Source organism: Eurytemora carolleeae, unplaced genomic scaffold (assembly GCF_000591075.1).
Source record: "Eurytemora carolleeae unplaced genomic scaffold, Eaff_2.0 scaffold1987, whole genome shotgun sequence".
Classification (NCBI taxonomy): domain Eukaryota; kingdom Metazoa; phylum Arthropoda; class Copepoda; order Calanoida; family Temoridae; genus Eurytemora; species Eurytemora carolleeae.
In genome coordinates, this window is record NW_019397872.1 from 4,064 (window position 1) to 19,454 (window position 15,391).

A 15,391-nucleotide genomic window follows, 5' to 3' on the forward strand; every position below is an offset into this window, starting at 1 on the left:
ACTTCAATATTATCCTTTTGATTCCCGTTATCTGTTCTAAACTTCAATATTATCCCTTTGATTCCCTTTATCTGCTCTAAACTTCAATATTATCCTTTTGATTCCCTTTATCTGCTCTAAACTTCAATATTATCCTTTGATTCCCTTTATCTGTTCAAAACTTCAATATTATCCTTTCGATTCCTGTTATCTGTTCTAAACTTCAATATTCCCTTTATCTGTTCAAATCTTCAATTTTATACTTTTCATTATCTTTATCTGTTCAAAACTTCAATATTATCCTTTTGATTCCCTTTATCTGTTCTAATCTTTAATATTATCCTTCTGATTTCCTTTATCTATTCAAAACTTCAATATTATCCATTTGATTCACATTATCTGTTCTTGTTTCGCGCCCCTGACGCATGATCAGTAGATGTGACAGTATATGCTGCACAGAAAACTGATAACCGGTTTTGCTTAGTCTGCATAGGCAGCCTCCTGGTTTTTGTACTTTCCTTAGTGTTGGGAGATCTCTCTAATTGAAAGCATATACATAGTTTTGTATATTGTTTTTTGCATGTGCAAAGAAAAACCACTAGTTATTGAAAAAGTGTCGTATTTTCAGAATTTAATAGTTTTATGACTGGTTTTTAATATCCTAGAGATTTTGCAAGACACATTGAGGTTAGTACAATATTAGGGGTTACCTTTTGTAAATACAGCAGTTTAAGTACTAGTACGATTTGAGGATATTATTTTAGTCGATTATTTATGATCTTAAAAAGAGTGATTTGATGTTTATTTCTGATTTTATTCATATAGAAGAATGACTCTTTTCCGCCAATGGTTTTTGTATATATATATTGCTTTATTCAACTTATTTTTTTTCTGGAGTCTTAATAGCCTTTTTTATCTCTGCAGATTGAACTACTAAACCTGTGCTGTTCCAGAGAGACAATGACGGAAAGACACAGGGGTTACACCTGGCCTTGCAAAATCGTCTCTAGGTAATTTTGAATTGATCTGTTAAGGGCAAAGCTTCGGCGTCGCTCAACAGTTCTAAACTTCAATATTATCCATTTGATTCCCATTATCTGTTCTAATCTTTAATATTATCCTTCTGATTTCCTTTATCTATTCAAAACTTCAATAATATCCATTTGATTCCCATTATCTGTTCTAATCTTTAATATTATCCTTCTGATTTCCTTTATCTATTCAAAACTTCAATAATATCTATTTGATTCCCATTATCTGTTCTAAACAGTAATATCAATTTCGATCACTTCTTCATCTGTTTCATCTTCTGCATGGTTCTTCATTGTAGTTTCTGATGAATTCTTAGGTTGAAGAGTAATATCTAGGAATGAAACAAGACCTGTAGGAGTGTTGTAAATCCTGGTTCTATTCCAGGCTCTTAGTGAAGAAAAGATTTTATTACAAAAACCGTTGATAGTAGGATGATATTTGACCTCTTTTACAGCCAGGTCATTGAGAGATTGCTGAGATTCTAGAAATCCTAGAATAAATTGGTCCCAGTTTCTAGTATGTCTGTACCTTCCACAAAGGTTCCTAGGGACACTGCTCAGCATTCGCTTGGTAAAAACAGCATCTTTCATTTCCAATATTCCATATAAGATGGAATTGCGGAGTGTACTACTAATTCTTTGACGTGGGTTTCCCTCTCTATTTGACATGGACAGTTTAGATTTGTTCTCCTGGACTTCTTGCATGTGTTTTCTTAGAAGTCTCTGATTTGCTTCCAATTCTACTTGAGCTTCTACTGAGTCATCCACTACTGGAGCTGAGCTACCATGCATATTAGCAGTACCTTTCTCAAATCTTGCAGTTTGGTTTAAGATGTAGCTCTGACTTACGGTATCTGCTGAGTGGGCATGTACAACCTTGTGAAGATCCTTGTCATTAGCTGGTAGTGCTTTGTCCAGTGCTGTACTCTGAATCTTCCGTGAATCTTTTAATCTGAGATCTTTGCTAAATCCCAGGTCCTAAAGAAATAAACATTATTGATTGAATTAATAACATTATAAAATCAGTTTAATATCCTAAACCAGTGTTACCTTGAAAGCCTGAAGGTTGTATATGTTATTCATCTGGAGTGGGTTTCCATCATCCCTTAGGAATAGTTGCGAAGTCTTGTCTATCTTCAGGTTGGTAATTGAGTTTAGATATACCGCCGACATCCTGCTCCATTTGTTTAGAGCAGTAGTGAACTTGCTCGAAAGCATGAGAAAAAGTGTTGCTTTTGTCTTGCCTTCTTCAACTGTTGAGAATCCTAATGATATTCAATTATAAGTATCAAATGATTTTGTTTCTCATCAACGTTTTTATTTTTATCAAATTGACTCTTCTGATCAGATACTTGGTGCTAACTGCAAAGTCTTGGATAAGTTTTAAAAGAATTTTACTTACTTGTTCAGTTGAAATGTCCACATTCCTGGCAGTTCACTGTGTCGGGCCTGGGTGTACAAATCCTGTCTCTTCATGATATTTGCCAATTCGGCACGCTGGCCATTCTGAAGAACAGTTAGGAATGCCAGTTGAATATTAAGTCAGTTATATTGTTCCATATTCAGATGCAATTTCTTTTCCTCGATTTCATCAATTTCTTCCATGATGGAGAGGAATTTTGGACCGTCGAAGAAATCTTTAATCTGCTTCTCTACCTGCTCATACCGATCAGGATTAAACTGTTCACTAAGTTCTTGAGCAACTTTTGCAGATATCTTAGCCGCAGGTTTCAGATCAAGAAGACTGTTTGAAAAATTGTTACGGCATAACATGGTATATCTCTGAAACTCTTGAAATGCTGCTGCGAGCTAGATGTCTTCAGTTTCAATATGGTAAACAGATGACTTTTCCCATAGATAGTCATAAAAGGAAACCAGAGCAGAATTCCTTGCAACTAAACAAAAAATTTGTTTTTTTTTGAGTTAAGAAGCAAATTGTTGTGATTTGATTATTGCCAAGCTGTCTGTAATTGAATTTAGGAAAAAAAAGAACTTACTTGAAGTGCTAGGATTTTCTGTGGTTGCCCAAGCTTCAACTTCCATCCTTACACATGAAGCTTTAGGGAAAAGAGCATCTTCAAGGAGGATATTCTTCCCTTCCAAATGTTTATAAAGATTCTCTTCACTCTTCCCAAAAAGATACGTGGCATACTGCAGTACTGTTTTCTCTGATTTCCGTTTTCCCTGTCCTTGAATTCTTGGTTTAAGATACCAAGTGAATAAGTAGTCATCTCTGGGACCAATTCTTCCTCTAGGGAGTATTGGGGATTCATAATTGATTTCCTGGAATTCTTTAAGAGAGAGCTTCATTCTAGGATCTGATGCATCTAAAGTTAATGCGGTACCAACTGCTTCATTCAACCGATTAAGAAACTCTGGAGAAATATCGCCAATTTGATTGTCAATATCTACATCCTCTAGGGTTTCTAAAAGTTCTGACTTTACATGGAACAACTTATCCACATCCTTGGAGAATACAATGTTTCTAACTTGTTCATGGAGATCTTCTCCAAATTTCCAGTTCTGGATATGTTGTTTAATGAAGTTTGGTACTTGAAAACTGGAATTGATAGAAGATTTCGGCTGTTTTTCAGGTTCTCCTAATAATAAATTATCTTTTCAGTAATCAGTGATCAAGTATGCAATCAATAAAAATCAATTTAATCTAATTTAATGTTTCTATATAAAGTACTGAGAATTAATTTAATTTCAAGTTACCTCTAGGTTGCTCTTGAGACTTTGATTTCAAAGACTGTAGCATAGAAGCAGATTTCTTAGAATACTTTATGAAAGCAGGTACATTGCGTGTAATTTGTTTTTCAGGTTCTCCTAATGATAAATTCAGTCAATCCATTGATTTAGTATGCAACAAACCAAACAATCAAACAGATCTATGAATCAATCTATTAATATTTCAGACCATTTATCAAAGAATTAATTTTAAGTTCAAGTCACCTCTACATGGCACTGGAGCATTGGAAGGTCCAGCTTCCATTAGATCAATTTCCAGTTGCCTTTCCGGATCTTCTAATGATAAATAATCTTATCAGTCAATCCATTGATCAAGTATGCAACCAATCAAACAATCAAACAGTTCTTGAATCAATCTATTAACATTTCAGAATTTTTCAATCAAAGAAATAATTTTAAGTTCAAGTTACCTCTACGTAAGACTGTTGCATTGGAAGGTCCGGCTTCCATTAGATCAATTTCCAGTTGCCTTTCCAGATCTTCTAATGATAAATAATCTTATCAGTCAATCCATTGATCAAATATGCAACCAATCAAACAATCAAACAGTTCATGAATCAATCTATTAACATTTCAGATCATCACTCAAAGTTTTGATTTAAATTTTAAGTTACCTGTATTCTCCTTAGTGGTAGATCTAAGAATCTTGAATTTCTTAGTCTTTTCCGTTACTCTCTCTTGGCATGGCTTTTGTTGACGGTAATGCCTGTACAGACTCTTTTTCTCTGTAAACGAAAATCCACACAACAAACAGGTTTTATGAGACAATTTGGGATTCTTCATAAATCTGGTAACAACAACTTTCCGACGTCCAGAAGCTCTGTCTGATTCGCTGTCTGTTGCGAATAGTTGCTGTCTGAGAATTGAGAAGTTTCGTCTTCTGTAACTGTCTTCATCTTCTTTTTCAGAGGGTATAGAGGAGTCAGAGGACTCCTCACGATTTTGATCAACCGTCTCTTCTGTCTTAACCGTCTCTTTTGGTTCATACTGACAAGAAAACAAATTTAAAAAAGGCAATATTAACCAAACTAAAACTATAATAATCAAATTTAATCTATTTTAATGTTGCTATATATAGTACTGAGCTATAACCAAATCAAACTTTAACACCATCTTAGAATCATCTGTTTGCATTCAAATTTAATCTAACCTGCGGGAATTCATCAGAATCAGAAGAATCAAGAACTTTTCGTTTCAGACATTCAGGTACAGGGGTTTCCTTAAAAATTTATTTAAAAATCAAGTAAACAACAACGTAATCAGACCTAGAATAATTCAACTTAACCTAAATTAACCAAACATACAGTATAATCATCCAGCAAATTAACCATTCAATCTTATTAGTTAAATACTCTGTTATACTTACAAAGATGAGTTGTCTTCGAGTTAATTGGAGTCTTGTTGGAGTCCTTGCTGGAGTTGATCTTGAATTAACAGGTTGATGTAAAGGATTTTGAATGACATCAGGTATTAGGTTGAACTGTTCCAAAGCATCATCAACAAGTTTATTCCATTCCTCTTCAACCATATTACACTTTGGGTATAATTTTCTATGATGAGTTAACAAGGAAAAGAGTTTGTTAACATTTTCTTCAAAATTCTTGAATGGAGAGTTGTTTATATCAACAGTTCCTGTTGTAACGAGTTGTTGTTGTAAAAAGCTAAGTGTACCATGCATGTGGATGGTGCGGAATGATGTGTTCCCTGCCAATGTTTCATTTCTTTCAGCTTTAGGACACTATAAATAAAGAAATAAAATTAATTCATCAATTTCAGAAACAGAATTAGAAAATATATGATTTTAATCATGACTCACATTGAGATTAATATGATTAAGAATTTTTTGAATTAATTGCTGAAAATTTAGGAAAGCATCCATCTTGCATCTGAAACACAAATTGTATATCAAGTATGGTCAGTTAGGTTAAAAAGAATTTTGTAAACATTACTAATACAATACAATACAATATTGATGCTATGTCGAGGACCAACAGGACTTGAATATCTGCCTCTCAGTTGAGACCAATCCTAAACATTTCAATTAAATAAAATGTTCTAAACTATTGGAATTTTTAAGTTGACATTTAAATTGATGAAATAAAGCAAAAGAATATTATTTAGAGTTTTACAGACATCCAAATACCAGACTAAGGGGTTTCCTAATGTTGATAATTGCAAATTAAATGGATTTTAAGGTCATATGGTTAGTTTGTATCAAAATGTGAACTCAACTTCATATGGCTAAAAACAGCAGATGTTTATTTACGTTTAAGAAAGACCATCACTACTTGTATAGTAGATGCCCATCTCTACTTGTATAGCTATTACTCAGGCTCTCAATGCCACACGGGGACACAAGCAGAGTTTAGCTATCTAAGTGCCACACAGGGACACAGGCGTAGCTATCAACAAGCTATTACTTGAGTTCTAAGTGCCAAACAGGGACACAATTGAGTAGATGCCCATCTCTACTTGGGAAGTAAATGCCCATCTATATTTAAAAAGTAGATGCCCATCTCTACTTGTATATTGCCACACAGGGACACAATTGAGTAGATGCCCATCTCTACTTGTAAAGTAAATGTCCATCTATATTTAAAAAGTAGATGCCCATCTCTACTTGTATAGTGCCACACAGGGACACAAGCGTAGCTATCAACAAGCTATTACTTCAGATATAAGTGCCACACAGGGACACACTTGAGTAGATGCCCATCTCTACTTGTAAAGTAAATGCCCATCAATATTTAAAAAGTAGATGCCCATCTCTACTTGTATAGTGCCTCACAGGGACACAAGCGTAGCTATCAACAAGCTATTACTTCAGATATAAGTGCCACACAGGGACACAATTGAGTAGATGCCCATATCTACTTGTAAAGTAAATGCCCATCTCTAATTAGTAGATGCCCATCTCTACTTGTATAGTGTCACACAGGGACACACGCCTAGCTATCAACAAGCTATTACTTAGGATATTAAGTGTATTGTTTCATATATAGCATATGTCAAATTTAAGTAAATTGAAATTTTGTGCTCTTATCCTCTTTATCTATGTCTTTCCCCATGTCTGATCGAGAATATACGAGATATCCAAATAAAAATAAAAATGTATTATTGAGACAATAAATTAAAATAGTAAATTAACAATTTTCAAAATAAGAAAACAAGAAAATTTCTGATTAGAAGGTGGTTTTAACTTTTAAAGGTTTCGATGTGAATCAAACCTGCTACTTCATCAATGTAGATTTACTTAAAATTAGTTCTACAGTCCCTTGAACAATGTTAAATACTGTAAAGTAAACATTAATTTATGTCCCGCCGATGTCCTCTTAGTTCCATTATCATTGATAGATCAGTGTTTGTGTACATGATGTTAGAGGAATAGTTATTTACTTTTCATCCCGGAGAACACTTGACAACCAAGCTCTTCAGTGCATGGTTCATACCAGAGATACTGGAGATGATTAATACCAGAGATAATAGAGATGGTTCATACCAAAGACAATAGATATAGTTCCTATAAGAGACAATAAAGATGGTTCGTACCAGAGATAATAGAGATGGTTCATACCAAAGACAATAGAGATGATTCTTCTAGTAGAGATAGTGCAGATGGTTCATACCAGAGAAGATAGAGATGGTTCGTACCAGAGATAATAGAGATTGTTAATACCAGAGACAATAGAGATGATTCTTCTAGTAGAGACAGTGTACGCTTACTAACAATACTCCCTCGTAGCATTGCAACACGTTTGAATTAAAGGAATTGACTCCTTGCCACAAATTCTGATTTTCTAATCCCTATATCTTTTGAACCCTATGTCGTAAACCTTTGATATTTCAAACTTATATTATTTGACCTAACAGAAGTCATAGTTTGAAATGTCAAATGTCTATAACATTGGACTGCAAAGATATAGGAATTAAAAAAACATAGTTTGTTACAAAGACTCAATTCCTTTACATTGAACTTCAGGTAAACCATAAATTAAAAGAAAAATAATACCATTTTTGAAAAAAAAACACATATCAAAATTAAATTTGTCATTTATTGTCATTGTTCGTTTAAACTTCTTCAGCAAGATGAAACCGAGAGGAGAAACAAGGAAATTAGGATGGGAATGAGAAGAGAAGCAAGGAAATTAGGATGGGAATAAGAGGAGAAACAAGTAAATTAGGACGAAAATGAAAAGAGAAACAAGTAAATTAGGATGGGACTGAGATAAGAAACAATTAAATTAGGACGAGAATGATAAGAGTAACAAGTAAATTAGGATGGGAATGAGAGGAGAAACAAGTAGATTAGGACGAGAATGAAAAGAGAAACAAGTAAATTAGGATGGGACTGAGATAAGAAACAATTAAATAAGGACGAGAATGATAAGAGAAACAAGTAAATTAGGACGAGAATGAGAAGAGAAACAAGTAAATTAGGATGGGAATGAGAGGAGAAACAAGTAAATTAGGACGAGAATGCGACAAGAAACAAGTAAATTAGGACGAGAATGAAAAGAGAAACAAGTAAATTAGGATCGGAATGAGAGGAGAAACAAGTAAATTAGGATGAGAATGAGATGAGAAACAAGTAAATTAGGACAAGAATGAGATGAGAAACAAGTAAATTAGGACGAGAATGAGAAGAGAAACAAGTAAATTAGGATGGGAATGAGAGGAGAAACAAGTAAATTAGAGATGAGAAACAAGTAAATTAGGACGAGAATGCGATGAGAAACAAGTAAATTAGGACGAGAATGAAAAGAGAAACAAATAAATTAGGACAAGAATGAGATGAGAAACAAGTAAATTAGGACGAGAATGAGATGAGAAACAAGATAAATACACATTTAAAATTTAAAAACTTTAATTATGGCATTAAATCTTTTACTTCTTTTCATTGGGATGGGTTTCCTTGTTTGTTAAAGCTTTTTAGAAAAATCATCATTTATGAATTTTGATTGAAATTTGGTTTTCAATTGAATTCTCAGTGACATAACAAAGTGAAAAGTTATAAAGATGACATTTTTCAAATTTATCCAATGTATTTATAATAATGAGTTTAAATGTATTAATTAAAAGAAAATGAATGTAAGAATGTAAAGTTTAACCTTAACTGCTAGAGTGTGAGGATGATTCCTGATATTTGATACACTTAACTCTATGATATAAGCTGGATCTTAACACATAAACGATATATTAAGGGAGATCAGTTTGGGAGAATTTGGGATGGTGATTATTTGGTTTAAATCAAAAAAAATTTAAATTTTTTTAATCGTTCACAATGAAAAACTAAAAAAAATTATCAGAAAAATTGTTAGTAGTTTTTTCTATAAATAATCATGAGAAGGTTGACGAATCATGAGAAGATCATTGAGTAGAATACAAAATTTCTAGTTAATGATTTGATTAATTAATTCATTAATATGTAATTGATAATAGTATCCTATAATCCTACCGTCTCCCCGGAGGCTTGGCTGCTGGATCGGGAAAAACAGACATCACACGAGGGAGGGGGTGCAGAGGCAGCATGATCCCCGCTAAAATGACCTCCGAGCCTCAGAATTTGCAGAATTACCTCGAGGCCCTGCAAAACTGGTCTCCCAGCCTCAGTGACGTCACCAAGCCTCCCGCTATTCTGTCTCCACGCCCCGCATTTTGGTCTCCGCTTGTTGTTTTTATTTTTTGTTTAAATTTATTGGCTTAACCAAACAAATATCAAAATATATTTCTTCATAGTAGACTCTGTCATAGTTTAAAGAACCGTTTAATCAACAATTTTGACATGTTAATTCATTCAATTGTTCTGGAGTTGTTTTTCTGTAAAATAATATAAAATTTTTCTATCTTTAAACAAAACTGCAATAGTTCTACACAATTTAAGGAATTTGTGAAATTTAGAAAACAAAATACAAGCCTTTAATCTCAATTAAAATTCACTTTTTAATACAAAATGTTAATATATCATTCTGAACTATTTCATCATTTTGAGAATTTTTTAAAAAAAAGGTTCTTGTTGGAAATAAAAGCCAAAGATTTTTTTATTGGAGCCAAAATGCAGGGCGTTGAGACAGAATGGCGGGAGGCTTGGTGAAGTCACAGAGGCTGGGAGACCAGTTTTGTGGGGCCTGGAGGTAATTCTGCAAATCCTGAGGCTCGGAGGTCATTTTTGCAGGGATCATGGCGCCTCTGCATCCCCTCCCTCATCACACACGGTGGTGAACTAATCTAGTGGGGTCGGTCAAATAGGCCTAGGATTAGGCCGGGTACTGTAAAAGTCTGAACCCGCCATTGGAGTTGTCTTAGTTAGCCCTCCGAGGGGACTATGCCGAGAAAATTGACCCCTGTCGTATGTTAGTCTGGTTAGGGTGACGTACTGTACAGAATATGGTCAACTGTGTTGTGACGAGGCAAGTTCATGAATCAGGTAGAAACCTCTCATTAACAGTACACTGTACAGCTATTTGTAAACCTCATTATCACTCAAAAGAGTCTTGGATCAACTGTGTTTATATTAACGTTTTTATAATACTTACAATTAATTTATAATTTTGAGTGCGTATTTGGGGTCGGAGCACATTAGCACCATAATGTGTTATATGTTATTAAAGTGTTTAAGTGATGATTTATTGAAAGACTACATCAAAGGAATTTAAGTAATAAGCCCAATTAAGGTGTTAATGTATTTTTCTAGATTAAAAAAACTATATTCCTTGCCAGGGGGGGGGGGGCAATATCTAAATATCTAAATCCTAATTTCTAATTAAGCTGTTGTTTCATCTAGGTCAAAAAAACTATTTTAACTTCTTATTTCAGAACAAAAAATGTCCGTAAAGTTACACTATACTTAAAACTTTAATATTTAATTGGCCTTCAGATTTGTGTGTGTGTTGAGGGGGGGGGGGGGGGCGGGGGTCTGTGTTTTAAGATCTTTTTATGGCATATTTGGAGCGATCTAGATGCTGAAATTGAAGTGGTTTTAGCCGGTATTAAAATTCGAAGTATGGATTTACTGCAGAGTAAAACATAACTTTCGGTGATTATTAGTATTATGGTCTAAAACGACCAAGCTTATATTTGCTTGATTCACTTCTAAAAGAGAAACATATAAGCTTCAAGAATAGGATTTGATCATTAACAAGAAGGAGCCGAGGAGGGAAAAAGAGCCCAGGAGTACGGCATTCTGAGCCCTATATATTCCGGAACCCGTCACCACATATGCCCAGGCTAAACTCTTGGCGAGCCTTGGTCACAGAGGGCCCGTAGACATCTGATTGGATATACAGGTTTTCCCTTATCCTCACTTTACTTGTACTACAACCACTCTACTTCCGGTCTGAGCATCCTAACCTCAGGTGTTGTCTGCCTGAAGGATCTTATTACCCAAGTGGGGGTCCTGTGCCAAGCTAAATAGCACGGCAATGGCAAGAGTAGATAAGAAGCCATGCTATCTTGGGGATACGCAGCTCGACTTGATTGCAACTTCACAGATTGTTGCTCTCAGAGGAGATGAGGTGATTAAGAAGTGGGTCAAAGAAGGTAACCCCTGCAGGAGCCTGTTCCCGAACTGGGGTGAAGAGACGGAAGCTTCTAGAGCTGCAGATGCGAACAGGGAGCTTACTGAGGATTACAATGACCCGGATGAAATGCATCCCAGCTTCCTACTGCGACAGAAAGATGTATGCTTCATTATGCAGGAAGGCAGACGTGCATGACTTGAGTGTACTTATAAGGAAATTAAGGCTAAATCAGCTCATAATGTCTTTGGCATCTAATTGGACGACAGGGAACGCGGCCATGGGACATTTCATATCTCATATAGTGCTTGACGAGGTGAACTTTAAACTAGGATGCATACCACACCACAATACTACACATGGGATTGTTGACAATTTTCTTCAATTAACTGGAGTGTCAAACTGTGTTTCCCGCAATTGGACACTCAGAGCCAAAGCCACAAATTCTGCTCTGGCTAATCTTACCCCTTTAGCTGAAAGGGCCACCTTAGCTCATATCCTCATGGAATACTGGTTCAAGGCCACAAAAGAGGGCAGGTTTGGCCATTTGCTAGCAGAGATGGAGCAGTCTGGGACTACTGATTTCACAGGTGTGGAGATCAATGATCATGCGCTTCCGGATCTCGGCTACTTGCCCGGGAGGACAAACCCAGACAAGTCGATCCGTTGCTGGAAATTTTGCTCTAAACTCTACATCGTAGTCAGCACAAGACAGTTCGTATGTTACTGCCAAACTGCGCAAGAAGGGCATCCTCTCGGCCGGAGAAGGGTACAAAGGGAAAGTCATGATAGATGACGCATTGTTCTGTTTCTTCTTTTCAAGAAAGTCTACTAAGCTAGAGAAGGAGAAGAAATGTCTACTCATCGAGGACGCAATTACAGAAGCTTACACTGAAGTCGGGCTTGTGATAGCAAAGGACAAGACGATAATCTTGACATTGAACTTCACATTTCTCAACAGATTCTTCTCCAAGAGTGTGGAAGTTGTAAAACCGATCCGAACGATGATGAAGGTCTGCACTGCCACAGATAGAATGATAACTACATTTCAGGGTCAAGTTCAAGATGTGACTGGCTCAATCCGAGGAGCCATAGAGAAAGGAGCAGATCCTATGTTGATGTACGTCATGGCGCTCCGCCTAGTGGTAAGCACAGCGCTCCAGTGGGACCCTAATATTGCTAAAAGCAACATAATCAGCTTAATACCTCAGATAATCGCGCCTTCCTACCTAGGCGGGTGGGGTTTCCCCACTTTTGCTGACTTCGTGACAAAGGAGAAAACAGACCCAATGAGGCCGGTAAATATGTTTGTCCAGGGACTTGCTGAAGTTGATGAGGAAGCAGAGTGTTTCGGAGAGATCAAAGCAGTGGTCGGTGCACTGTATTTGGCGCAGTTCAGAAATCCCAATGTATACAGCTTTATGGCCAACCCTACCATACCGGCATACCACGGCGTTGATGACCTGACAAGCAGTCTCAGGAGAATCTTAAGAAACATGGTTAGGTGCGGCAATTGCTGCAAAGAAATGGTGAACGCCGCATTGGTGGATTCGGACACAAAGGTAGCAGAAGCACTGTGGGAGATGGTGAAGGCGTGCACCTGGGACCCTGCAATCTTGGAGTCATTAGGCACTATGCGCCCACATGCTAGCCAGATGAAACTCCTCGTGAAACTCATGGAATGTGAGTCATGTAGAAAACTTCTAAGCCCCATCCAGTTGTCAAGGTGCAGGCGCTATGCATGTATACACAGCAAGACTTCAGTCTCTTCGATCTTATCCAGATGTACCCTAGAATACCCAGACAGCAGCGTTAGCCGAGTGATTTCAATAGCTAGGACCAGGCCCCCATGTGAGCTGACTCGCTTCATTCTTGACACATATTACAGTTACCTGGGTGTTAGTATGGTGAATTATGCACTCCCTGACCCTGTCAAAGTGGTAGTTCGCCCCAGAGATGATGAGCATGTCATGGTCGTTGCAAGATATGAACCCCCTCTCTACAGGAACTGATATAACTGATGTCTCGACAGGTTACGCATGGAGCAGCCCTGGGTTCACCTATAATGACATGCACACGGGGAGGTCAAGGAAGGGGAGAGATGTCACTAAGGTTTCAAAGGGCATCTTCGATGTAACGAACCCAGCATATCGTAGCTTACCAATAGAATCCAGAGCAATCCACATGGCTAGGGCTGTTACAGTGTGCCTCAACTCTAAAGGACTACCTTGCGAACAGCTGTGGGAAGTAGAACTAGCGATGAACGGACTCTTTCCCCATGAAGACACACTCTTGTGCATGGTCAAAATAAGTCCGAGTGTTTCTACAAAGAGGATGACTCGAGCCACTCAACAGACCAGTCATTCAGTGGCCGCGTACCCTAACGTGTCCGGCTGTGTTTCTCTCTGCGCGCCAGGATCCAGCGGTCAGTCAGGGGAACTAGACCTGATGACCAAAGTATCAGATCAAAGGAGGAAATCGATTAACATCAAGTCATTCCATACAGTTGTTAAGGCTTTTACCTATATTGAGGCCTCCTTGTCAAGCCGGGTGGAGCTCTCAATCGGCTTCGGGCTGCGTGAGGGTTCACTAAGAGTTCTGGAGGACACAATTTTCTCAATTGACAATATGGACTCCTTCAACTCAGCAGTTAGAAGAATAAGAGACCTCATCAGCGACTTCCATGGAAATCCATTCAAGGACTATGTCATACGCCAGCGCAATGGGAGCCAGAGTTGGATTAGTTTACGATGCACAAGACGGAGACTGGAACTGCGAAATTGTGGATGACAGCATGTCTGCCCCTGAGCCTGAGTTACCACAAATGTGCACTGTCTCTCTCCCACCTTTCGGTCTCCCCCCCATCAGCAGCTGGAAAGACAGCAGAAGCCCCCCAACTGACCCACTAACCCAAAGACTGGAGAGGGACAAAGTCTCAGAGTCTATGATGAAGAAGTGTGATGTCCATATGAAATTGGATCTTCTATTCACGTTAACTACACACATTGTAAAGTTACAGCCCAGGGTTAGAGAGATACTTCTTTCTCTTAACAATAATGTTGCTGCAGTGAGACGAGAGAACATGCTACTAAGTGACATTGAGACAGCTGCTTTAGTAAGTAGCATGGAGAAGGTGGTATCTATTGCAAATGATAGTCTCAAAGCCAGGAATGTTGACTGCATGGCTAGCTCTATCTGTGGTCCTACACTGTGGTTTGACGACGCAAGGCAGTTGTGCAGGTCTCTAAACGTGGTAGATAACCTAGAGCTATGGCATGCAGTTGCACTTTACAGGATGGCACATGGTAAGATTACAAGCCCCTACATGACAGTTATAAACTGCCATACAAACCTTAGCATGTACAAAAGGTGGCTTGATTCACAGGGCGGATTCTTCGTATCTGAGCGTGAAGTTTCAGAACTGTATAGACTAGCCAGCGATGAGGTTAAGTCCAGCAAGTCCTACAGGGACTTTGTTGTCAACATCATAAAACACCTGTCTAGGACTACCACATGGGCTACAAAGGAAGTGTCAGATGCTCTCCTAGTAGAAATTAAGAAGAGAGTTGTCCATGGAGAGGAGTTGGTTGAGATCCATTCAGATATAGCTTCAGGCCAGGGAAATTTCCACAAAGAGCACTGGGCCGAAATAATACTCGGAGCATTATCGGCGAACGGGGAGATAGATGTTGCGGCTGACAGAGTTGCTGAAGAGTTGGAAGTTTCTGCATCAAAGAAGATCAGAATTAACTTGGACGACCTAGATCTCGCAGTTGGGTCTTTCTCTCAAGGTACCGGAATACTCAACCTGGGTAGTGACTCTAAGCTTGAAAGCCTGAGGATGACGTGCGTGTCAATAACTCAATTAGGTCTAGATGTAGTCAACCTTATCGACCTCTACATGAACGAAGGACACTACGCTGCACGTGAAGCAATCCAGGAGAGACGTAACCCCTGCTATCAGGAAGAGAATGATGCCTACTATCTTGAGAATCACCTGAATACGTGGATTGAGGAGTATCAGATGAACAACCCGACGGAGTGGGACCAGGACCCGAGGGTGATAGTCCTTGAAGAACTTGAGGGTATCCTCTGCTATGAACCTATTGATCAAAG

General features: G+C 37.8%; 1 protein-coding gene across 1 annotated transcript; it reads right to left on the reverse strand.

Moving 5' to 3' along the window:
* Positions 1-1,170: 1,170 nt before the first annotated feature.
* On the reverse strand, positions 1,171-6,284 carry LOC111716163 (uncharacterized). Its single transcript, XM_023491595.1, has 11 exons — positions 5,578-6,284; positions 5,128-5,499; positions 4,912-4,980; positions 4,376-4,748; positions 4,172-4,243; positions 3,966-4,037; positions 3,729-3,839; positions 3,008-3,610; positions 2,413-2,905; positions 2,061-2,275; positions 1,171-1,988 (listed from the first exon to the last, which is right to left on the reverse strand). Exons 1-9 carry the CDS (start codon positions 5,638-5,640, stop codon positions 2,820-2,822), a joined length of 1,821 nt encoding a protein of 606 aa, XP_023347363.1. The 5' UTR covers positions 5,641-6,284; the 3' UTR covers positions 1,171-1,988; positions 2,061-2,275; positions 2,413-2,819.
* Positions 6,285-15,391: the final 9,107 nt, after the last annotated feature.